The following is a 26,155-nucleotide window of genomic DNA, read 5'->3' as shown; positions in this document are numbered from 1 at the left end:
TCAACTGCAGCAGCGGAATCAGTTAGTGCAGCACATGGCATGCCAATGCAATACCACTTCAGCCACATAAATCAGCTGATTTTACCGCAACTCTTAAAGTGCGTTTTGAAATGAAATGGACTTGGAAAAGGTTAGTGAAATTTGTCATTCTTTGCCCTGAATCGGCTACCATATTGGGACTTTAATGTTGTAATATGCAAGAAATAATAGATCTCAGGGGGGACGAAATGAGTACGCCTGTTGAAACCTCCACTGACGGACTGACAGACAACTACTCTGCTTTCATTTGTTTCTTTATTCATTAATTGTTTGCAACACAAAAACATAATTTGCTTAATTTCATTTTTCATTTCATTTGGTTAACGCACGAGTGGCGCGAGTATCAAGTAATCCCGAAAAATCTTATTAGATAAATGATACAAATGTTGGTTTTGTTTTGAAATTTCATGTTGTGTACTAATCGCGCTTGAATATGGCTGGAATTTCTTGGTTGCACTGTGGTGGCAAAGCTCTAGAATACTTTTTCAGTTCGTAAAACGAAATAATCATTAGATTTAGGTGTGAACATGGAAAGATTCGATTCGATTCGCTTCGTTTCGGTTCCACGTTTTACATAAGATTTAACAATTACAATTTATTTAGTTACTTCTTTGTACAGAATTGAAAGAGACGAGGCGGGGGTTGGGCCCGTTTAGCAAATTTGGTAGAAACAAACGAGTTCTTGGGCATGATATAACATTTATAAATACAAACTAAATACAACTGACAGAAGGTAATGATCGTAATTACAAGAATTCATAATAAAATAATAGATAAATATTAATAATAATAACACTATAGCAGTAGACAAGCCGACAAGCTATAACAACAATTGCGTGTGTGTGTGTACGATTTGAACTTTCATTTTAAAGATTTTCATAATGCATCATTCCATATCCTTTGGGGCCTGTCTTCCCATCCATTCTCGTTGCGCTCGGAATACTCTTTCCTTTCCTCATTCTTCATATAAATATATACAATACGATTCAAAACGGGCGTCGATAGCTCTCTCCATATGCATATATATCTTTTATCTTCTATCTTCTGTGTGGGTGTGTTTTTGTATCTCTTGTAATTAGGTAGATCGTAGATGGTAGTTGGTCTTGCCATATCCTCGCCCCCTGCATATGGCTAGTGTTTGTGGTTGCGATCACAAGTTGGCGACAGTTTCTGGGTGACGACGATTCCGGGTACCACGCGGGCCTTACTCCACGACGATCTGGAAGGTCACAGAGCCCCTGCGATCGCGGGCACTGCCACTGTAGAAGACATTCTTGGCCCAGGCGCGGCACTCCACATCCAGCATCTGGCCTCTGGGCGGCGAGTGGAACTGCACGGCAACGAGGGGACTCAGATAGCCCGGCTGGTTGAGGTAGGGATAGTAGAAGCTGGGGAATCCCTGACTGGGATAGTAGCTGATGTTCTGGAAGTTCTCCTTATCCTTGCCAAGATGCCCATTGCAGCTAACCCAGATTTGTTTCCGCTAAGAAATTCGACATATATGTAGGGAATCCTTATGGTTTATATTTAGATATGCGTGATAGTTACCTCCTCTTGACTCGTGTTGGTAATGAGCCTTGTCAGATCCTCGGGCATGTCCTTTTCGGGAGCATCGTACACCTCTGGCACCCAGCCAAAGATCTTGTTCAGCTTGAGGAATATGCAGGGCTCGTTTGTCTTGTAGCCATAGTTGTTGGCCTTCGAGCAGGCACCAAACAGATCCATGTTCACCACACAAACATCGGTGGGATTGTGGGTCTGTCCAAAACTACAATGCTTCATCTCCCGCCCCTCAGTGTGATTGTAATCTGTTTGTAAAAGAGTTTTTCAGTGATTTAAATGTCACCTTAGACTTTTTATTGCCTGCTTACCTATCAAGAATTCATCAATCAACTCGATCCAGTAGTCGCTTTCGGCTGGCTTCTTGCCATCAAACTCAATGACCGATCCGCGTTCGGTTTGCTCGCTCAGTGGTCGGAAACCCAGGCCGGGATTGGTGCCTATCAGGGATTCCTTCAGCTGCCACTTGGGCTGTGTGTCGCTGATGGTGGACAGCAGACACTGCATGCAGATGGAGAACAAGGCGGCCAAAACGATATAAAAGATGCCATAGAACAGCATCAGTTGACCTGTAAAGAGACGACATAGACAGTGAGATGTGTGGATTTAATAAGGAAATATATATATCATCTTTCGTTTGTTTGCATAAGTGTAGTGTGTACCTTCAAGAGACGACACTTGTGCAATCTACTTGGTGTAACTATGCAGATTCGCATTGACACGTTCTTGATTGTTTTTGTCATTCACGGAAATGGGGGCCATTTGGGGATGTGATGTGGGATGTGGGCTGTTGTTGTCTGAGGGGTGGGCTTTATGCAATCCAAACAGAACAGCACGCAGCTAATCGAATGCTTACGACTGTTGCAGCAGCAACGGAACAGCAAACACAAACAGAAAGTCGGGGACGTGATGGCACGGGACGGGGACTGGGGACTGGGGACTGAATGGCAAATGAAATGGAATAGGGGAGCGGCGTTCCGCTCGCGTATGTGCTCTGTATTTCAATGTCATTAACATTGACGATTCAGCGAGAATCCAGTGGATGGATGGATGGATGGGATACTCGTATGTTGTTTGTTACTTTCGCTTGAGCTATCGCATCGGACACCGGACCCGGGAGCCGGGTTTCGAGTCCCGAGACTCAGACTCAGACCCAGACCCAAACCCAAACCTAGACCCCATGCCTCACAGCTGTTGCATAAATAAGCGGCAACATCGGACAAACCAAACCGAAACTGACAGCACAGAGCAGAGCTGAGCGACATGAGGGACTCAAAGCTGGAATGAACACTCAAATGTACAAACAAATGAATCGTATGAATGAATATCGAATACAATGCACGAACTTGGGAAAAGTACTGTGTCCCAGCCACTCCCCTTGACCGTTGCTCGACTTGCAACGATTACTTTTTTGGGGAATTGGTTTTGGGACTCTCCTTGGGCTTGGGTTGGCTGTCTGTCCATCTGTCATTTCCCTCATCATCATCATCATCATCATCATTGGGCAGGCAGCACCTGTTTGAACAGCCCAATTTGATGGCCTATCAATAGGTAATCAATCGATAGATGGCCTTCACCATCGCTTTGCTAACGACATTTCCCCATATTTGAGTTTTCGATTCTTCGCTCATCAAAGTTTCAGACACTTTTAGTCCGCCAAACGGCGAAATGGCTCTTTCGCCTGCCTGTTGCCAAGTCGAATTCTAGAAATTCTAAAATGTGGCTATGTTCAAGTACAAGGAAATAAGTTTGGCAATGACCACAGCAGACTGAGGTTGGGGGACTAGGTTGGGGAGGTATGACGCCAGCGAATCAACCACCACAACCACCGGCACGAAGGTGGGACGCCCCGTGGCTCTGGTAACCAATATCCAATGTATAATGAATTCTTGTCTACTACATGCTTACGATTACATGACAGCAGCAGCAGACAGGCAGCGACAGTAGCTGTGGCATTAGAGTCCCCAAAAACATTCGTATGTCTTCGTATCAGCAAGGGGATGGGCAGGGCCCAAACCCTCACCATTACAAATCGATAAACTTCTTTACAGAAACCTGCATTTGACAACTCCTTAATGATGGATTTGTACGTAGAACCCACATGTACTCGCATGTATGTTCTATGTGCATTTGGAAACAAAATAGGAACATGACGTACAAATTTGTTTGCACATTTTATGGGACAGATGGAGCTGATTTCTCCCGCGGGGGTTTTCCATTGCACTAATGGACAAATCGTAAAAAACTTACATTACTTGCGAGTCATTTGTTTACTGGGGAATTGAATTAATATTTAATGGTATTTTCCCTTTGCGCTTGGCAAACTTAAACATAATTAAAAATGCAAAATTCAAATTTCAAATGTGTTGTACATACAAATTTGAATGCCACGCGATGTGTCCGATTTTGGCATATGCCACTAGCAGTCTTGCCTTGAAATATATTTCGTTTTTGACTCTTCGCAGAACACAACGAAAATAAACTTGAGATCTACATCTACAGAGATAAATCTAGAGATGTTTTCACGAGTACAGCCGAGAATAATGTGTGTGGTGTGTGTCTAAAGGGGTCAGCTACCTAGCTAAAATTAGCATTAAACTCAAATTGGAATATTGAAAAGTACAAAAAACTCAAACGAAATTGAAAATTGTTCAAAGTAAGCTAAAGGAGGGCTCTCCTCCATCCACATCCCATCCCCTGCCATAGGAGTCCCACTAGCACCCATTTGAGTGGCGCAAAACTTATTCAACTTTTACATAAAAGTCAGTCAAAGATGTCGAAAGGGGGAAAGTGTATCAGGTTCTCCTCCATGCATAACAGTAAATGCGATTCATCAAGAGGAAACCTGCTGCTGCTGCTGCTGCTGTTGCTCCGCCTCCTTGCTCCTCCTTTTCCTCCTTGAATTCATTGTGCAACCAGTCGCCATTGACCAAGTTTTAATAATAACACTCCTCGACAATCAGTGAGAGGTCGGACGATGGCAGCTCTTGGCCTGTGGAGACTCTGACTTTATCCTTGTGTCCGGTGTTCGCCTGTCCGTCTCTGTCCGTGTGTCCGTTGATGCGGTAAACAAACTTAAAGAGCCCGTGACCCATTTAGAAAGAGCGTAGGGGAAGGGCCACTCCCAGCCCACTTACGCTTCCACTTCCACTCCCAAAGTGAAATGCTAGAAAGTTAGCATGACCCAGGATTGATAGCCTAGTCCATGTCGAGGTCCTCGTCCTAGTCGTGGCGCTGTGGTCATCCAAGTAGACCCATCAAGGCTACGCGAATGTTAATAATTTAGTTTCGTGCAGGACGCACATATGGCCCCAGGACACCGAGGACACCAGTTTGCGGTTTTGTGCATACACCGGGTATAAGCAGGATGTTTAATGGTTGTACTCTTGGCCGGAAAGTCGAAAAGCCTTGCCACAACTCATTTGGTTAATGAAGGAAAGCTCGCCGTACCTCTCGGGAAATGTCTCAACTTCTGAATGGAAATGCATAAAATCTCCACCACAAATCTCAGGTTTTCTTCGAGGCTTAGTTCACTTCCCAGGCTTTTCTCGGAGGAAAATAAGAGCTGAGCTCCTAATGGAAGCAACAATTATGACGCCACCAAATTGGGGCAGGGGCAGAGGCAGAGGCAGAACCAAAGCAACGAGAACGAAAACGTAAGGAAGGAAAATAAAAGAAGTAACGACGAAACGATGCAACTTGTTGGTGTCCTGTCATCATTATATTCATTACCCAGGGAACAGGCAGCAGGAGCAGGGCCCAAAGACCAGCAACAGACGAGGATATCCAGCGCCAGATTGTTGTGTGAGGGAACAGGGACAGGGACCGCGACGGACACCCTCTGAGATATCCCAAATGGAGAGCGTGTCGTCCGACGCATTGGCGCCGCTCTGTTTGTTAGGGTTCGCCGCACCCTTTGTCCCATGCGTCATCGTCCTAGACGTCCTAGGGGACTCGTCTCTTCTTCTGGGTGTGTGTGTGTGTGTGCGTATGTGTTTAGGGCCTATAGCATACTTTGCGGCATTTTAAGTGAATTAATTTCACATGTTAACCAGAGGGAGAGTACCCCCAGCCACCAGTCAATCGTTTAGTTAGCTGATTACATCCTTCATATAATGCGGGTGGAGTCGGCCGGGCACCTACCAATCACCCAAACAAACCAAAGTTTGGCACTGTTTTTTGTCATTTTGTTCGGGGGTTTCGAGACAAATTGGTCATTGATATCTGTCTCTGCATACGGGACTTTGTTGTGGACTTGCAGATCCCCTTTCCCACTGGAACAAATAAACATAAACAGAAAACGAAAACTTTGTTCTTTATGCAAAAAAAAGTTTCTACGTCTTTGTGGATAATTATGGTGGCTTTTTGGTGAATATGTACAGACTTTTATGCGAGTGTTCTGCTATTGAGAAATATGGGTTTTATATGCATGTTTATTTCTGCTAATTTAGCATTTTATTGCAGCATTAAGAATACCCAAATAAACTGAATAGGCGAAACAAATAAATGGGAATGGAAGAGAGCTGCTGAAATAAGTGAAAAGAATGCACAGAAAGAACAGCAGCAAGTGAATGATCTGTGTCGACAGATATCGTTGTGCATGGACTGTGGTACTAAACATAGTTTCCTGGGAAGACCATAAATATCATTGTACTCATGTCGTGTAAAATATGAATACAACATGTTGACGGGGCCCCCAGTTAAGTGAGGAACCTGGTCTCTCGTTAGTGGATCACAGAATCAGGTGGGCGAAATCTAGTAGGTAGGTAAGCTCATAAATATCACTTAAAGGCCAGTTAAATTCAACGAACCGCTTCCTTGGTCGGAAAGGTTCTAAAATTTTGAAATCGACAAATTATTTTGCTACCTTAAATATGTGTCTAAGGTAGACAGGATCACCTTCAATATAATAAATCTCTCTCAACTACAGATTCGAATACCCTGCAATTAATTGGGTTACAAATATATCGAAAAATTCGATTTTTATTCTGAATTTGAGTTGATTTGAAAAGTTGCCAAGCTAAATTCGAATTGGGTTCGACATGTGTACGCAAATTAGACCAACTTCCTGTGGGTTAATTAAAATGTAATGTGTGCTGTGGTGCTGACTTTGTCGCTATAGTGACAATTAGTTAGCGACTGTCAATGTAAGCGGGACGGTGGGGACATTGTAGAGTATAGATGGGGCGTGTGCCAAGGCATGTGGGGTGAAATGGGTTCGGGGGGACAGACAGATTAAAAGGGAAATGAGATGTAACCGGCGAAATGCGGTTCTAACCGGTTTGAGCCTGATTTAGAAACTGGCCAGGGCAGTGGCACTGGCAGCGGTAGTGGCAGTGTTGCTGCGGTTGCACTGATCAGCAAAGCAAATCAAATGAGTTTATTAATCGACTACAAAAAAGCGGGACACAGCACAGGTAAAAAATATATACTTATGTATATGTATGATGTCTGAGAGTCATACATACTTACACTCGTCTGTACGATAGAACCGAATTGTGTAACGAAGCGAAAGCATTTCCAAAAACAATAAACCCGACTAACCGGTTCAACGTAGCAAGGTTCCTCTCCCCTTTAAATAATCCAAAACTACAAAACAAAAACAAAAACGAAGCTAAACAGCAAAATTCTCATTGCGTTAATTAATGGAAATCAAAGCTTAGCCAAGCGTCCCGTCGCGTTCAATGCTTTTGACTTGAATTTCAAATCAGGCTTTAATCAAATTAATTTTCAGCCATTGTAAATCAACTGGCGGAATATTTATGGGTATTTCGATCTGGGGCTTACCTTTTGTTTGATCAGTTTGAATAGATAATTTCTGAAGATAACATTCGCCCTCTCCAGTGACCATTGAGTTACTTTCGACAGTTGCCATTTCATTGGCCGTTCGTTAAGGCCATTGTACATGCCAAAAATTGCTTTTCTGATATCCGTACAGGACACGCACCATGAAGCCGATTTAATGGCAGACATTAGCGGAACAGAGCAGACACTTTTACATGCAATATTATGTACAACTGCAAATACTACAAACGACACAGCAGAGGTGTGTCCCTATCGTCGAGGCTTAATGACAAACTACTTAAAATTACTTAGAAATGTAAGGATTATGTTTGACATTTCAAGAGTGAATATCGAGCGCTATTAGAGCTTTCAGGGGACTCCATTGAAGCGGAGGTTCAGTTAGGTAAACAAATTACATATCAATTCACTGAAAACTTGGCCAAGTTAATTAAAAGCAAATATATGACGTCAAGGGAACGTACTGGCATTTGCCATTGGAGAACCTCTGATAACAATTTTCGAACTGTTGAATCGCGAGGTGTCGTCGTCCACTTATGTACATATGAACGTGCTTCGATGCCACCCATTTACAAGGGAATGTAGGGTTGTATCAATATATCAGCATTTCAATAATTCAGAGCGGAAATATCAGGGTGAGAGAGAGAGAGAGAGGGATCTGTCCTATAGAAGGCTGGAGAACCTTGAATTTGTTTACAGAACTTACATATTATGAAAGGCAAATATTATAGGCGACAAAAGCATCCACTCAGACCAGACGGCGGGGTTCCGTTTCACACTGTCACAATCCCTCTCTCTCTTACTCGTGCTATATCTTTGCCGTTGGTGCCCTCGCTCGCTCTTTAACAGACGTGTGTCCGTGTCCATTTCGAATGGCAAGAATTTGCATTATCGTTAATATATGCTTCGCTGTGCTGCTATGTGGGAGGTAAAGCAGGGGCAACCGAGCTAAATTGAAATAAGTACTACAGTAAGCGTTCTTCCTGGCGAATAGCACTGAATTGAGCCATTGATGTCCGCACTGGGGAGCTTTCACTGTAATTACAATTCAAGTGAAAGAATTGCAATCGGAATAAAAATGCACTAAATCTTAATACTTCAAGAGATCTAACACAGAAATATCCCTGAATGAATGTATAATACATGTGCAACAATAGAAAATAGGATAGATGCCGTAGAGCATTCAGACAGAAGCACCAAATCTTCCGAATTTACGGGCTAATCATTTTCATGGTGAAGCATAAAAGAATGAGCAAAAATTAAATATAATTGAATGTGAAACGAATACTCGTGAACACTATTTTGTATAATATAAAATGAAAACCTTCCCGACTAATGTAAATTATAAACCAGCAAATCTGGTTGTTGCTGTGCCGTCGCCGCCGAGCAATCACGCTGCCAACTGTTGCTTGTGGGAGGAGAATCAGCATTTTCAATGGGCATAAATCCTAATAATATTTTTAATTATTCTCAAATAGAAGTCTCGGGATGCTTTTTCCTGGCTTTATCAAGGCTACAGCTAAGATCGCTTAACTTTTTATCAGGTTTTATGTGCCCAAACATTGACTAAACACATTTCTGCTTTAAACAGTTTTTCTCCGCTATTTTGTCTCCGCATCGTATCGTCGACCACAAAATGACTCGCCAAATGAACTGATAAGCGATGATACATATTTACATGCAAACATACAGATTATTGTCATACTCTACATACATGGTAGTCTTCTAGCTATATAGTGGGATCCCATAACCAAATGACCGACATGTGTGCTCGTTATATACATAAACAATCGCATCGCATCGCATTTTTTTGTTTCTATGTACAGAGTCGAGGCAATGCGGACAACTCATGCAGATTGTACAGGGAGGAGAGATGATTCATATATTAATGAAAAATGTGAGGACTTTGAAATGTTTTGGAATAGCCAAAGGGGTGAGATGGTGATCCCAAAAAGGGTTTTTGCTCCACAGTCCTCTTGCTATTCCCGCTTTAATTTCACACATGCACGAGTGTGTGTGTATCACTTCTCTGATTTTTGCTTTCTGCTTACCCCAACTTTTGCCGGTTCGTCCGAAGAAGGTTCCCTCCTGGGGATCGTAGAGCATCTCTCCGAATGTTCGCTTCTTCGCGGGCTGATAGTATTCATATTCGACTTTTTCGGGCTTTCCGTTATTTTTCGACATATTTGCTCTGCTCTTTTCTGCTCTCTTTCCTGACACTTGTTTACAGTTAGTCTATATAATCGTTCGTTTATGGTTTCTTCGCCTCTTAAAATTGCTTATAAAATTAAATTTTATTTCTTTTTTGTAGATGACGTGGACGGCGTGGGGTTCGTGAAGGCTATGGCTACGAAAACTGATTTCAATATACGTTTATACGTTAGTATATATTGTATATGTATATATATATTACGGGTGATTCAGCAGTCTGGCAATACTTTATATATTTTTGTATATTCTGTGTTGTATTTATTTCGCACACGCAGCACTCTGTGATATATTTGAAAAATTCTTTAATTATGCAATTATATTCGGGTTCACTTTTCGAAATTGTTGTTGAATTGACAAGGAAAAGCCTTTGCACATAAACACACAAAAACACGAAGGGGGCAGAGAGATATACGAGAACACAGCAGAAGTTATTGGGTTGTACGATGATGGGGATTCGGAACTTGGAGTTTGGTTCTCGGCTGTCGACTGCTGGCCACTGCCTCGGTGCGAATGCGAATACGAATACGAATGCGTATGCGTATGCGTGTTGCGCTCTCGAGTTAAGATCACCAAATGAATGCCACCGACTGAACGCAACCGACGTTGGTCTTTACTTTGCTTTTTACTTGCTCGAACACTTTTGTTGTTCTCGCTCATGGGCACTCGCTCTCTCGCTTACGCTCTACTGCCACCGCCACCAAGCACACACAGCGGAGACAGACCCCAACAAAAAGCTCCAAGATAAGAGTGGCGATAACACTGAGAGAAATTACTGGCTAGTAATTGTAACAGTAATATTACTGAAAGATTAACCATTCCGAGTGGGTACAGACTATGACCCTATTTTATTCAGCTACAAACTTGTCGTTTGTGCCAATAATATCTCCAGCTTCCTTGGGCGACAAGGGCTCATCTGGTTAACTTTCTTTCAGTGTACGCTGACAGCTGTTGAACGTTTTCGACACTTTGCCAAGCAACAACAGAAAAAAGGCCAAAGAAAAAGCTTCCCGATTAGAGGAGTGGTGTGGTGCGGTGTGGTGGGTGGTTTGTTACTGTCAGATTATTTGAGTGTGCAAGTGTGGGTGCTTTACCTTGCCAACGGTACGGTACGCTCTCTCTCTCTGTCTCTTCCTCTCTGAAATGTGGCCACGCAAATAGAATAAATGATTGAGCTCAGACAGTGGCCAGACAACAACACGTTCGAGGGGGTAATTGCCATGAGCGGATCTCTATGCAGCGGGGTGCCATAAATGCCCAATCCCTCAGCCGATGCAATGCGCCCCTGAAGTTGTCGTCTATTACAAACGGCATCTCTGTAAATATTAAAATAAAAAGCACAAAGAATAACACTCACGCACACACACACACACACACACACACTAATCCAAGTGCTATTCGCTCTCAATCTGCCTTGCCTGCTGCTCTCTCCCGCTGCCCCACTATGACATGCGCGGAGAGTTGAGTAAATTGGCTCCACGTTTCTCGCAGAGTTGTGCTTTCGGGGGGGAGTGCTCACTTCTCCATTATGCTTAATGTACAGCTAGCTCCCTCCCACTGTTGCTTGTGATTTCAACTGCTCTTGCATCAAAACGCAATTTTTAAGATCGTTTTTTCGGCCGGTTATGAAAATTTTCCATGGAAAACCACTAGGAAAACTTTTAGTCGGTGAGGTGCTGCTTTTTCTGTTGTTCCTTAATCATCATTATTATATTCTTTATTAGGAGTAGCTTTTTGAAAAGGTCATGACACTTTTGAGTTGATTAATCCCCATAAACGAGCATTTCCTACCCCCCACAACTCCAGAAGACAGCCCCTGAATGTATCCTTGGGATTGTTCTCGATGGATACTTGAGCCCTTTGTAATCATCATAAATTGATTAAATTGCGCTTGACAACGACTTTTATCTCCCTCAAAGCCCGTGTACTCGCGAGTACATAAAGCATGTCGGAACAGCACCACATCACATCATTAGGTGCAACAATTGTAAGTCGCATTTCCCGGTTTATTGAGTTGTCAGCTTAGTAGAGGTGAAGTCTATTAGACAGGGAGATGGTTGTAAATGCTAATCAGCAGTTGATAAGATGAAAACCCGTAATAGTAGCAGCTACTTTTGTCTGATTCAGATCAGATATGTATGATAAGAGAGTCAATTACTCATACAAATTCCATATGCTTGTTAGTAATGTTCTTCGTAATAATAGCCAACAGGTCGGTTATATCTGGTTGTATTCAATCTCTGTTTATCCCCTTTTAATGAAAGAAGTTCCCTTGTCGTACTGGAGTCTCAACTTGAATTTGAACTCTATATTAAGCAAATGATAATTACAGCAGACAGCAAGAACCGAAGATATGTATTCCCATGGCCCAAGTATCTGTACTGGGCAAACCAGTTTATCTGGTCTGAACTGAAGTGTTTGTGATTTTTCCAGCTGTGATTCCTGTGTGTCAGTGTGGGTGTGGGTGTGCAAGTCTCAGTGTGCACAGAGATCTTTCAATCCCGTCGAGCATCCTCATTAGAGATGAGTTTTGATTTCTGTCATTTAGCGAATGATTTCTGTCATTATTTGCAGTCTTCTGTACTCTATCGAGAGGGGACAATCCTCTGTAGCCAATTAGCTCTCAATTAGATGGTTGCTAAAATATACCCCTCGATACATTCGTACATATGTATGAATGTATATGTTTGTGTCTGGATCCATTGATTATACCCTGTCTGAACACAAAAGCGATCAAGCATTATGCTCTTGTTCTCCATTGACGTCACTGAGTACAAATTTAAAAAGTTTTTCGCAGATATTGTTGTAGAATCTTTGAAACAAAAGCCACAAAGCTACAAATGCTGTTACGTCAATGTGGAAACTGTGACTTCTGTGACCAGCAAATCATTTTTAAATCATTTTACCAACTTTATCTAATCAAAGAACTTCAAATATTAATTATTTGTGTATAGAATCGCTACTCCCTCCTTCAGTTTTTATTGGGCTATCGATCCATCTGCAGGTTCGTTTAGCACACTGATTAATACCATTATCAGATAGATGTTGATGGTGCCGGTGGTGCCCGTACCAGTGCAAACCTGTTAGTCGACAAAAATCCGGGCGATCGACTCCAGAAACTTTGGGTCATCTGGCAATTTTAACAGCCAAATATTGATCTTCGATTGAGTACACTTCGAGTGCGTTCAACGTTTTATTGAATCTCTCTCCCTCTCTCTATCTCTCGATAGCGTGAATGGGAACGTGTTCGTTCGTCGCATTGATGAGTTTGTACCCCTAATTGATTAGCACAAATGCAAAAGTAAACCTTTCGCCTGGCAATTTAAAAATAAACAATATATCAAAAAGCAAACAGCACCGCAGCCGCACCAGCATTCTGTTAATGATTTCCAATGACGCAATTGGCCGAATCGGCCCGATAAGTTCTCAATAAATGTGTCTCTCGACGGCTACAATATATTTATGTGCTTATATGTGAGGGTGGGTGAAAGCGTATCAATCTGGCTTTTAAGTTTTTTTTTTGTCAGTTGGCCATTCGAATGGTCGCTGACCAGTTCCTCGAGGTGACGGCAGATATTGCAGTGATTTTATTTTATCAACAGTTTACGTGCCTTGAAGCATTTGCTATCTTATCACCACCGGGCAAAACGATTACGCTTACGTAAATCCAGTGTGTGCCATATGACGGGCATACAATGAATACAAAGAAAACAAACAATTCCTGATAACGCCCCAAATTACCCAAATTACATATTAACATCCCTGGTCAAAAACAGCATCCTTGACATTTCAGAGGTTCTACAATATGCCAACACCCCTCATACACTTAAAATGTTTGATGTCGAAAGGCAACATTTTTATATATGGTAGCATATTGACTACTCATCCTCAAATTCATTGATGTTTGCACCGACTTGACTGTACGTGTTAATAGCTTGAGAGTATGTAGGCACACAAATCCTAAGATGTTCACAACCATATAGTTTGTTTCTATTGCAGGATCGCCTTGAGAGGTTATACTCTACTTACAAAAATCCTCTATATTTTCCTTTGACAAAATGTCCTCAGGTGCAATGGCAGTGGGGATTCCATGTTGAGAGGTTTTTGAGACTTCCCCTGCAAGGATGTTTGCTGTCGTATCCGAGGTCTCTTCTTCTGTTGATTCCTCTATCAAGTAGTTCCTTGTTTTTGGTTCTAGAGATCCCACAATTGATGTTTTTTGTTCTGGTCCTCCAGGATGGGTTGTTCCAGAAAGTATGTACTCAAATAGAACAGTTTCTTTCTTTGTAGGATGCTACATAGAAATAATGACTGTTTTCATATCTGCATCTAAGAAATTAGCTAATTTCTCCTTGTGCTGCCGCCCTTTCAGGTCTCTGGAATGCCTTTTTAAATAGAAGTCTATCCATAGATTTATTGTCAATACTTATAGGAATAGGCATTGTAGAGCGATCCTCTTCAATGCCCGATGATAACATTTATGGAATCCTGCATGGATCATGTTTGGTCTTGCTCCTATAAAATACTTTGAGCAGGCCGCAAAGGAACTGGGGATCAAAAATAGTGAATTCGGTCTGTTAATATGTACATCCCTGGTCAAAAACAGCATCCTTGACATTTCAGAGGTTCTACAATATGCCAACACCCCATATCAGCTTGCGAGTCAAGGAACCTGGATATACGCCCGGCTTTACAACAACAATTATTTAAATAGATTTGCTACACGGAAAAATCTCCGCATAGTTATCAGGTGTGCTGCATATATTGCAACTCGAGAGACTGGATCTCAGATAGATAAAATGTATCTATTGGAAAATCCAACCTGTAAAACCATATATATCAAAGAAAAAGAAAGGGCTGAGGAATATTCTCTCAACCTAATCTCCGCCCATGACACCCCATTGACCGACGAGGCAAAAAAGGTTTACACCAATTCACCCACAATAAAGTCCTCAGGCTTAAACATGAGTGACTGAGATCCACATCACCCACACCAACATATCAAAACAAACAACAAAACCAATACAAAATGTTACCCAACAACCTATATACAAAAATATCCAACACCAACATACTCTAGAAAAAAATCATTTCATTAGAAATTAAAAAAAAAAAAAAGTTTACATTCTATCCAGGCCTGAGTACCAGCCAGTAATGAGACGTGCTCCAAATAGATGGAGCTGCTTAATCTTGGGATAAGTCAAGTGGTATCTAACTAGGCTGTAACAAGTCCTGCACCCTAATGCTGATATACTGCTACTAGATCTGACATCTTCGTAATGCTTTTGTTTACAATGATGGATGTGTTCCTTTACAATACGAGACCCCTTAACATGCCCTTGCAAATTCGACAGTTTATCTTTGGGTTTATCTATTTTTTCATTTTATTTTTATTGAAAACGATTTGTGAAGTGATTTCGTGTCATAAATATGCTTAGCCGCTGTCGACAGACAGTTTCTCTCTCTCTCTGTAGATAGATAATAATTAAACTTACAATTAAATTATGTTTTTGTTACTTTTTCTGCTACTCGTCTGTTGCCAATATCAATTCCTACTTTGCTTTGTTTTGCTTGTGATGTTAAATGGGTGGCGCGAGGGTCTTTAACATTTCTCTAAAAATATGATCTGCACTGAAACTACCCACATACGTAAGTAATATTAAAAGGATCATTTGGTTCACAAAATTGGTCTGTTGTGGTTACGATTAAATGTATAGTATAGTAGGTAAAGTAGTCAAAAAGATTTTTTTGGTGCAGTTAATAAAGATTCATTTTCTATATATTTAGAAGAAATGTAAATATCTAAAAGGGGTTATCTATTTATCTCTTTGCCAGAAATGGTTAGTTTTTGTGTTGAAATGGCAGTTTGGATTTGATTTGAACAGCAGCGCTAAATGAGATTCATACTTGGGGCTAGCCTTTGTAATTATTATTATTATTTGTATAATAATAATGGTGTTTACCATTTGTTTGTCCATTCTCTTTCCCATTTCGGCATTCAGTTTTTTTTTAAACTATTATGAAACTCTTTATCGTTTTGTTTTTGTATTGCAAAAAATTGCTCATAATCATTAAATTCATCTCTTAGGCGGTACACTACATTCTCGCTAAATATATCTATGTATTTTCTGTATAAGAAGAGATTCGAATTTAGTAAATTTGTGATATCTAAAGACTTTACTCTACTTGTGATTGATAGAAAGATTGAGATAATCTATTGAGTTTTCAAATTTCAAAATATCGTGTAAAGATGACTACACATTAGTAAAAAGTTTATCCAAAAAATGTTTTTGTTTCGCGTGGGACTGTTTCACAATTAATTCAATAGCAATTGATTTCATAGATTTGGTGTCATGGATTCTTGATTGCCGTTCTGTGCTCCTCTACACTCCTAAGCCTACATTTAATGGTTCACAACATTCTATCTGAGTGATCCCAGATTAGTCAATCAGAAGCTCATAGTGAACCGAACCGATCCTCTCCTTGCGATCGTGGATGATGTTGCGGGCCCAGGCCTTGCACTCCACATTGATGATGATGCCACCTAAAAGAAACAAACAATTTACTCAGCGATCCTCAAAGGGATATAGAAGAAGTACTCACGCCTGGGGCGCTGGAAGTGAACAGCCACCAGAGGACTCAGGTATCCCTCGGAGTTCTGGTAGGGATAGAAGTAGCCGGGGAAGCCACGTACGGGCAAGTAGTTGACAGCTCCAATGTTCTCCTGATCGGCAGGGTTCTCGCCCTCGCACGACACCCAGATTGTGTTGAGCTGTTGGAGAAGTTCGAATATTAGTAATTTGATCTAGGGTTTTTGCATTTGGTGTTCCTTTACCTTGTGCGGCTGCGTTTTCTCGACCTCGCCAATGTAGGTCTTGAGGCTCAGTGGCATCGAATCGGGCAGATCCCTGGAGTCATTGTAATACTCCGGTATCCAGCCATAGATCTTGTTCAGCTTAAGGAAGATGCATGGGGCACTCTTGTGGTAGCTGTAGTTGTTCTCCTTTGTGCATGGAGTCCACGACTTGATGTCCACATCGCACACCTGACCCTTTGGCGGCGGCTGGTTGTAGTCGCAGTTGTAGATATTCTGACCACGACCAGGGGTCAGCCCAGGGACTTTGTAAACTATAATATTTAGAAACGATTAGACAGAAGTGCTTATTTGTAAATTTTCAGATTACATTACCAGCCAAGAAGTCATCCAGGGAGTCTGTCCAATGTTTGTAGTTCTCATGCTGTGTTCCCTTGTACCAGATCAAGGTGCTCTCCACGTTATCCATAGGCGGCAGTGGACGAAACCCGAGACCTAAATGAATGTTTAATATAATGTATAATCAGTATTTAAGCTACGATTTAAGGGTGCAACTCTTACCTGGATTCGTGCCGATAATTGATTCGTCCAAGGTCCATTTGGGGATGCGAGGATCAAGGGTCTGGAAGAAGGCCCACATGCAGATGGCCACCAGGGCGCCGAGCACTCCATAGAAGGCCACATAGAATATTCCAATCTTGGCTGCGAAAGAGCAAATTAATTATTAGATTACAATTAAAGAAACACTGGGAAAGAGAGAAGGAACCCCAGAGACTCTGACTCTCAATTGAGCTGATTAAATTATTCACTTGCTGCAAGTTGTCGTCGGTCAACGATGGGTTAACCGTCTAATTAATCGTCGGGGCATATGGAAGGGGGGCAGTCGCCAGGCACCCAGATACCCAGATACCCAGACAGCCGGCCTTACTCAGATATAAACAAAACTGTGGAAACGGAAACCCAAGTTCTCTCAGGTTCGTGGAAAACAACAAACTGACGCCAAGCCGTTCTCAGAATCATTCAAAAACAATAATCTATAAGTATTTACATTCGTTCATACGTACATACATTCGCTTTTGGACTCTTATAATTTCTTAAGAGAATCGCTTAATGAGTCGGGCAAAAAGACACTCAAGAGAAATCAATTAGAAATGGGTATGTGTGCGTGTTTCTGTGTGTGCTGAGCGATCGCTCTTCGCACATCGCACTGAAGAGCGGAGTGCTAACGACATAACCTCAACTCCACGAAGCAGGTTGCCAGCAATTTGTCAGAGAGAGGAAGAGGAGGAATATCAGAAAGCCGTGCAAAGAGAAAACCAAGAAGGAAAGAAAGACAGAGAGAGTTGAGGCCAAGATCAAAGTGGAGTCAATAGTGTTCTTTTTTAGGTTTGCGGAACAGAGAAATATCAAATGTAAGCCATTGTTTCTTTATGGTTTTTGGTTGAACTGTAAACAAACCCAGTGGTGTGGAGAGCTCTAAAGATAATACTTCATTTCTTGCTTAGATTTTCTGCCATAAGTTTGCAAGTTCTCAAAGAGAGAACTCAAATGACATTAATATGTAAATATTTTCCACTATTTTCCCGTACTCTTTTTCTTACATTTTCTTTCGTGTTTTCGCCATGCCCATTTCAGCATAATTGCATTGCACACACTGGCCTATAAATAGCCAGGGCCTTGGGCTTGCCAAGAATATCTTTTTAAATGCCAATATTCAGACTTTTGGCGACCCCACCCGAAGAACCTTTCCATCCAATTGAAAGATGAAAACATGTACTACATATTTTACATTATAACCAAATGCTTAAGTAGCGCCAATTGTCAGAGATACTTAGAAACTGACATAAGATGTAGGTTCCCAAGTTCTCCATTGCATAGCTCGACCTCATTTGTGAACACTTCCACGTTTGTACAGATATCCATATTAATTTGGGCTTTCTAGCAGCTTCCTCTAATGAATTTGCACGTCAAGTGCAACTCTCGACACTCCTCAGAAAGTGTGTCAGCCCAGCCCACCCACAAAAAGGTCTAATGGAACGGAGTGTAATTAAAATAATTTTCAACGAAAATGTAAGCCATTCGACATGGAAATGGAAATGGCGACGCATTGAGTGTACACTTGTACAGTGAAAGCTCTATAGAGCGGATGGAGGAATTAAGCTGCCCGCGATGCCCCCACTTGATGTATAGGTAACGTATAGCTAATTCAGCTAGTGATTTATGACGGTAGATGTGTAAATGTAACCCCAATTCTTGACACAAAGTAGATCCAAAATAATCACGTTTCCCTGTTCTACGACTGCGACTCGAGACAATATTTATTGTAACTTCCAAAAGTTACGAGTAGACCTTTAAAAAAAAGTCCCCTGTAACCCTATAACTTACCCCATGATGCACGATCTCTGTTCATAACCGTGCCCGTCTCAGAGTTATATAAGAACTGGCCCAGATGGAAAGGTCTGGGCTTGCGTATGTTGCAAAGATCCTCGTCCGTAAAGGACTTTGACATTGGTTGTGGCTTAGACATGATTTGGTTGATGTTACTTTACTTTATAGATGTTGTACTTTTCGGTTTTTGGTTCGGTGGATTACTTAAGTTAGCAGTAAATAATTATGCACTCTTGGTCGATATTTTGAATCTAGGGGGATAACAAAAAAAAAATGATGAGAATACTTTGCGGAAGTACAGGATTTTGGATTGGATCTTTGGATCTGTTTTTGCACCGCACTTTTGGTTGTTTCGTCGCAGTCTTATGCACGCAGACTGTTTTGTAACATTGCGAATATTTAGAAAATCATTTTCAGAATTATATATTTTTTGCCATTTACAGTTTTTGGTTCGTTTTTCCTTTTGCACTGGCCCGGCATTGGCACAGATGTGTCTACAGAAGTGTTGGTACTCGCAGATGCGGATGACATGTTTGCTGGCTCTTTTCCACACACTTTGCGGCCTCTCACTCTCACCATGCGCTACCACCCCGCCTCACTCTCTTCTCACTCTTTGTGCTGCTTCTCTTTGCTTCACTTGGCCTTTAGCCGTTTCCACCCTCTCGCCATGCAGTAGTCTTTGGCGCGTTTTTTCGTTGGTTCTCCTTGCCACAACAGGAGGCAAGTCGATTAGGAGACGAGCCTCCTCCAGTCGTAGACCAACAAGTTGGTGTATCCGCCAGATACTTGGTGCAAGACTACGACAGAGGGAAGGAAAGAGGGGAGAGTGTTATGCACAGTTCCGTTGCTCTTTGTGGTGCTTCCAATGCGGCATTGGCTTTGACCCGGCATTGGCAAACTAACAGATAGGAAATATGTAAGTGTATCTCGGCTGCACGGCTGCCTTCATGTATACAAATGTCTCTACTTATTTTTGCATCCGAGCTGCCACAACAAACGATACTTGCTCTTGCCAAACGCACTCACAGCTACACACTCTGGCACACAGATACAAATACTCTGGCCCAACTCACTTACGCGAACTGTGTCCGCTGGGAGCATATGTAGTTTTGTATCTCTTAGGTGTGCTCTTAGCGACTTAGAGTCCGACCACATACAACAAACAACCACACCTTTTTGAAGCGCTCGTTCTTCTTGGGTACGGAACCTCAGAAGACTCCTAAAACCCAGAGATACTTTTCTTGAATTTGTACTCTCTTCTTTGTATATGCGAGTATGAGTGTTTGTGTGTGTGTCTGTATGTGGTGTGTGTGTCAGCGTTTCGGGCGTGACAAAATTTCGAGCATTTTATGGATGGATTTTATGGCTTTACGAGCATCTTTCGATATTTTTTTGTTGTAAAAACTTGACGCACTTTACGCTCCGCACCGCACTGCAAACCCTGTCTCCAGGCACTTCAAACACTCCAACTAGGAACTCCGAGGTGGTGTTTATTTGTATCTCGAATATTTCGGTTATAATACTCGACTCGACTCTTAATTTTCCAGTCTGCCGTCATACGTTTAGTCGCCGCTCAAAACCAATCCAGACTGTAGCCCAAACTCGAAAGTCTGTCAATATCAAACAACAGACTTGGCTTGAGTCAGTTTTTGGCTGGGCTTAGTTCGTTTTTGTCCGGGTCTCAGCACTCTCTCACTGTCTCTCTCTGGGTCGCATACTCTGTGAGAGAACCGAGTTTGTTTTGAGTGGAAACTGCTTTTGGCGGCATTTCTCGTTCGAGTGGATTGCGGCATTCGGTATGCGGCATGTGGAATGGGGTTTCCGACTTGGGGTTGGGCTGGGTTGGGTTTTCTAGACCGAGATTGGGTTGCATTGTGCTGGGACTCTGACTCGTACTCGTACTCAGAGTCACTCTGGGCTTTGTAATTGTCGTGGAAATGAATGTTTCTGCCTGCACTTGCTTTAATTAGGCGCGGCAGTGGGTGATTAGTGGCGTTTGATGCACATTAAGTGCAAATTGCTCATGGTCACACCGAGAGAAATCCCATGCCCAGATTTCCACATGCAGGCAGGCATAGTCTGGTGCCTGAACTGGTATTCCACGATCGTTTGAGCCTTCCACTTCCAACACAAACACAACCCGCCCTGGCTCGGCTCCCGATCAATACACAGGCGCACCACATTGCCTGACTGTGTGCGTGTTGCGTGTGTATCGGCGTGTATGCCTTTGAGCTAGATTCGTTGGCCAAACAAAGGGCTAAACCTGTTTTTGAAGGCAGTCACAGGACATACGATACAATAGAAGAAACAAAAGCAGGGCTGTTAACCAACCAACCAACTAAATAAAAGCGAGGAAAAATAATAAAATCAGGAAAAAAAAAGCAGTCAACAAATTTGCGTAGAACTCGAAGAAGTTTTCTAAAGTTTCCACTACACTCTGGGGGTTGCTTTCGCCACAGGGGGTGGGTTCTAGAGCGCTTGGGGTGAGCTACTCAACATTTGGATGGTTTTTTCCAAAATATTGTCGAAGCATAAATATTTTACTCTCTTTTGCTTTTTCATCTCTATTTCAGAATGGATTTGCCAGGAAGGAAGCCATCAATGGCAGCATTTGAGCGCTCAAATGGCTTTGGGGTCGCAGGTTGTATTCAGGTAATCCCCATACATAGAAGACAATTCCAAATTTCTAAGGATTGTACAGCATAGTTCCTTGAGAAATCTTTTAGTTATGCGAGAGGATACGACAATTCTTTTTGAGGGTCGAAGCTACCTCGGACTTAATTTGTCGAAGAGATTGCTCTGTGGAACATGGCTGGGGTCATAGACTGATTGCATAATGGCATAATTGACCGATATGTTGAACAAGTTCTCTATGGATCAGATTGTGCATGGTAGTATGTACGAGTATGCCCCCCACAGAACAGAACATAGCAGAACAGAAAAGAGCACACAGGCAGAATCCAGTCGAATCCAACGAAATGTCATTGGGCAGGCAATAAAAAACGGACTCACAGATGCAGAAGCATAGCTAGCGATCAAGCTCTGGCGGATTAAGTGGATATATCTCTGTGTTCAGGTCTGATACGGAATTCTGTCTGTGTATCTGTACGCGCTAATGCGACAACAAAAGAGATTTCTTTTGATTAAATCCGTACTGCCATATGAATATCCAGAGGCCGACTTGAGAGTACGGTGGGGCACTTACGTAATGGATATAGGAATTTAGCTGAGATGCGGATCCGTAGTCCAGACTTACCCCAGCTATCGATGGTGCGCCCGAAGTAGGAGTTATCGGTGGAGTCGTAGACCATCTGCTTCAGGGACTTCTTCTTGGGACGTTCCGGCGGCCGCGAGTAATACTGCTGGAATCCATCGATGCAATCCTCTGTGATGGTCGGCATTCTTCCCGATGCGAGTTGTCGCTTCCTCAGCTCAGCAGAGAAACGGGATCGATTCGGGGACCTGTAGATGGGTCTGGATATGCTCCTTGCTCTGATAGAGACTCTGATTCTGCTTCTGTTTCTGGCTCCGGTTCGAGGTCGGTTGTTGTTTGGGTATTGGCTTGGATTTGGATGTGGAGTTGGATTTGGATTTGGACTGGGGATCGGCACTGACACTGTGGGGTTTGCGCTGCACGCCAAGTTGACACCGTTGCGTGCCTCGCGACACTGATCTGTACTGTGCGTCCATCGTTTCTGGAAACACAAAAAATAATACGAGTATCAGCAAGTGTCGTTCTTAATCAAATATTATGTTCCACTCTGTCCTCTGATTGCCTGTGTGCGTGGCCGTGTGTATGTGGGTGGGGGCTATGTGTGGAGGAGAAATCTCTGCTGTGTGTGGCTCAAGTGAAACTGTGTGTCGGTCCCGGAATTCATTTAAGTGAGAATCCGAGTATCCCGAGCATCTGCCATGCCATGCCTGCCCAAGACAGTGCCACTTCTAAGCCATGGAAGAAGACGATTCGGGGACGATTCGCAGTGAGCGGCGCGTGACACAATTTCCACTTAATTGAATTGGAAGACGGACCACATCATTGTATATAATGTACTTCCACCATGTACTGGTTGCCTGACATACCTAGTCCAAATCTCTGCTGCCCGGCCCGGCTCATCTTCGCTAATTGCTGGATAAAATATGATTTCCTTTGACACTGAGCGCACTTTACGAATCAACGCGCCGCCGTTTCTGCTCCTATTACTATTTCTTCCATTGTTTCACAGATTCAGCTTCGGAGTCATATTTCTCGGATCTCTCGATCTAAAATTTCTTGATTTCTTGTAGTGTTTCGAAGCGTGCTATACGTGTCTCAGTTGTCAGTTTTCCATCAAATTTATTTGTTTATTATTGCCGGCAAGTCCTTAAATCGACCGACCTTACGACTTTTTTGACAGGTTATCCTCTCTTGGCCCCAATTAGTTCCTAAAAATATTATCATCCAGTCTCTGACCGATGCCCTGCCTTTTCGAATTCGCTTTCAAATTGAGTTTTCCCGCAAACGTCACAGTGAGGCCATTCAAATTGATTGATAATTAATTTGCATTGATTGTATTGATGCATTGTCAATTGTTTTGTTAGTAGAATGCACCGTTTAGTCGGCTCGAAATGCTCTTCTCTTTGGGTTCAGGATGTATACAGATTAACGATCTCAAAGTGCCTCACAAATAGGTAATTTCCTGTTGTACGCCCACTAGCACACTCTGCTGCTACGACGACAAATCCACAGGCAGAAGAACATAAGATACACGATGTTTGTTGCATGATACACACAAATGTACATGCAAAAGTGCTTTTGAATTACGATTACGTCAGGTCGTCGCTTTTCTACTATACATCAATTCTACACTTTCGTGGCTCAAATGAAAGTGATGGAGGAAAAGCCTTTGCTTTTGCATTCCGAACACATTCCGAACACATGACAACAAGTACTTTGGCTCTATGTCCTATATTCTATGCTTGTACGTTCTTAACCACAAAGCCAACAGTAAGACTTTACCACAATTGGGTAGGGGCTCTGGAAAACCTTCCTTTTCTGCAGTCAAAGATAATCCAATCGGGGTTTTGCTTCGTTTGAATTGAGTGTTTGTTATAATGTGACCACTGTATGGCGCCAAAGATTTCAAGCTTGAAAGCGGAAGCGGAAGCAATCGGAAGCGCCCTCTATCTTTAGCTGACGAAACCATAAAGCTCATATACGAGTTTATCCTAGTTTGACAAGTAGGCGGCGGAATTAATGGAGACTGCCACCTGGCGTCGGAGGACAGAAGGTTCAAAGGATGTTCTCAAGCAGGGTCCAGGTCCGATGTGACATCATCATAATTGAATTAGGCTTTTCTAGGCAGGACTATCACGGTTACCAACAGTACTGGATGGTGCCTCTAACTCTTCATCGATTTCTACAAGCCCGCTTAAAGTAGTTGTCTTTGGGCCAAGGTTATGTGAGAAAAGGGTACTCAATGTATTCGTATCGCTGTTATATTTGACTACTCCGATTATCATTACGATGACTATGATAATGATTATGATGACTATTACGACCAGCAGAGCGATGAGCACAATCCAATGTGATTTTGGCATATTTCCCGATGCATTCTCAGGCATTTGCGTGATCAGCCACCGCTGAACAAGGAATTGATTTCAGCAACATCATCAACTAATTTATTTATAACAACTTACCAGTAATATTTTTCAAATCAAAAGAATGAAAAAAGAAAATTTGTTATTTTGGAATTTATTAGGGTGTATATCAAAAGCATAGATAACTTGGATTGATATATGTATGTAGATCCCTCAAGTATATTGATAGATAGCACAAGGAGCTGTAATAAAATAATATCGTCGTCATATAGGATTCCAGACTGCCACAGTCCGACGCCTTCCCCTGAGCTTCCAAATATTTGAACATGTCTCCGCTTGACAATGCCATTAGGACCGACAATCCGTAAGAACTAAATAATGGTACGTATTCGAATTTTTAATTTTCAAAGATGTTTTAATCTTTCCTATTCTAAATAAGGTATGGCGCCAAGGAGGTATGGACCTTCGTCGGCTACTAAAGCAGCCATATCGTGATTTTGGATTATACCTTTACGTGAGCTGCGACATCAATTCGGAGACTTACGGAGACTGCTAAACCTCCAGCGAGCAATAGCTTCCGTCTCTGGACGCTTCTGTCGCTAGAGGATATCTGCACCTATGTAAAAGTCCCTGAATTTCTAGATGGATACAGCAGATTCATCCCTCTAGAGGGGACGTATAACGACCGAATCAGATGAGAAATGGAGAGTTATAAAAATTAAAAATCCTAATCCTTGAAAACGATTGACAATCTGTCTTCCTTACATTATTGTACATCCAATGGCATTAAAATCGAGCTTAATACATATTTTAAACCACGGCATACTTTTGGGGGATCTTAAAAAAAAAACGAGTGGCATACTTTCAGGCGGGTGCCTTAAGGCTGATTAAATAAAGTTTACAAAATGAATCAAGTTTCATAGCAGACCGCTTTTGACCGCATGAAAAAAAGAAAAAACAAGCAACTTTCTGCTGATTTTTGTTGGCCTGCTACTTTTTGGTGGTGATTTTTGGCCATTTGAGCGTTCGTTTTGTTTTTTTTTTCCCGGTATCCTTCGACTGATGTCGCTCCTTGGCGTAGTCAGGATAACTATAACCATCCCCTATCCTTTTGAATCCCTTTCGATTCAAAGACATCAAGGATTCTATAACTTTGCCATTTCTCATCCGATCCTGTCGTGATACGTGCCTTTGTGTGCGGAAGATCCTCAACAACTATTTGAACGTAATAAGGTCCTTAAGGAAACATTTTAATTTTTTTGTTCGTCCTCAAGGACAGGGAAATTTGTTTGGTAAATATCTCCGCTATTTGTGGGACAATCAGGACGTGCGACTCCTCGTCGTGATCGGGCTACAACCCTCTGTTATTTGTAATAAAATATAATAAGGATAATTCCTTGGACCCGCTAAATTATTCGATATTTTTCGTTTGGTCAGGGCGTGCCACGCCTTCAAGGGATCGAAGGAAATCTGTAGTCGATGAACAGCCTACATTCTAAGGATACGGGAAAAGCAGGTCCTGCCCCAAATGGAGCCCATTTAGCCTCCTAAACTTTTGGCTGCCCAAATATTTAAAATACTGGGTTTTTTTCATTACGCTATATCTCAGCCAAAAGAACCCCAATCTGGGCGTGACATGTCTTTTGGTAACCGGTAGAATCCTGCCCATCGAAAGGCATACGAGAAAAAGGACATTCAAGGATGTCTACTTCGCGAAATCTGCAAAAGTGATAAGTATCCTCTTATCACTTTTGACAAAAACTGAAC

General features: G+C 42.2%; 2 protein-coding genes and 1 long non-coding RNA gene across 5 annotated transcripts; 1 reads left to right on the top strand and 2 right to left on the bottom strand.

Annotated features, from left to right (window-relative positions):
- Positions 1-614: 614 nt before the first annotated feature.
- Positions 615-10,190, bottom strand: LOC117587664 (sodium/potassium-transporting ATPase subunit beta-1). Its single transcript, XM_034278555.1, has 4 exons — positions 9,453-10,190; positions 1,911-2,168; positions 1,588-1,847; positions 615-1,522 (listed from the first exon to the last, which is right to left on the bottom strand). Exons 1-4 carry the CDS (start codon positions 9,583-9,585, stop codon positions 1,244-1,246), a joined length of 930 nt encoding a protein of 309 aa, XP_034134446.1. The 5' UTR covers positions 9,586-10,190; the 3' UTR covers positions 615-1,243.
- Positions 10,191-15,141: 4,951 nt separating this feature from the next.
- On the bottom strand, positions 15,142-22,458 carry LOC117587692 (sodium/potassium-transporting ATPase subunit beta-2). Of its 3 annotated transcripts, XM_034278589.1 has the most exons (7): positions 20,226-20,395; positions 18,809-19,062; positions 16,985-17,125; positions 16,799-16,918; positions 16,445-16,737; positions 16,213-16,381; positions 15,142-16,153 (listed from the first exon to the last, which is right to left on the bottom strand). In XM_034278589.1, exons 2-7 carry the CDS (start codon positions 18,948-18,950, stop codon positions 16,050-16,052), a joined length of 969 nt encoding a protein of 322 aa, XP_034134480.1. In that variant the 5' UTR covers positions 18,951-19,062; positions 20,226-20,395; the 3' UTR covers positions 15,142-16,049. The 3 variants fall into 3 exon arrangements, with proteins under 3 accessions (XP_034134480.1, XP_034134478.1, XP_034134481.1); XM_034278587.1 differs by lacking the exons at positions 18,809-19,062; positions 20,226-20,395 and adding an exon at positions 22,068-22,458; XM_034278590.1 differs by lacking the exon at positions 20,226-20,395 and having other exon boundaries at positions 18,809-19,163.
- On the top strand, positions 20,505-25,198 carry LOC117587693. The gene is made up of 4 exons (XR_004574072.1): positions 20,505-20,607; positions 21,385-21,463; positions 24,661-24,769; positions 24,828-25,198. It is a non-coding gene; the product is annotated as an uncharacterized LOC117587693 (long non-coding RNA).
- The last annotated feature ends 957 nt before the right edge of the window (positions 25,199-26,155 follow it).

The sequence above is a fragment of the Drosophila guanche genome, unplaced genomic scaffold (assembly GCF_900245975.1).
Source record: "Drosophila guanche unplaced genomic scaffold, DGUA_6, whole genome shotgun sequence".
Lineage (NCBI taxonomy): Eukaryota > Metazoa > Arthropoda > Insecta > Diptera > Drosophilidae > Drosophila > Drosophila guanche.
The sequence above is the reverse complement of the archived record's forward strand: the minus strand, read 5'-3'. Positions and strand labels throughout refer to the sequence as shown.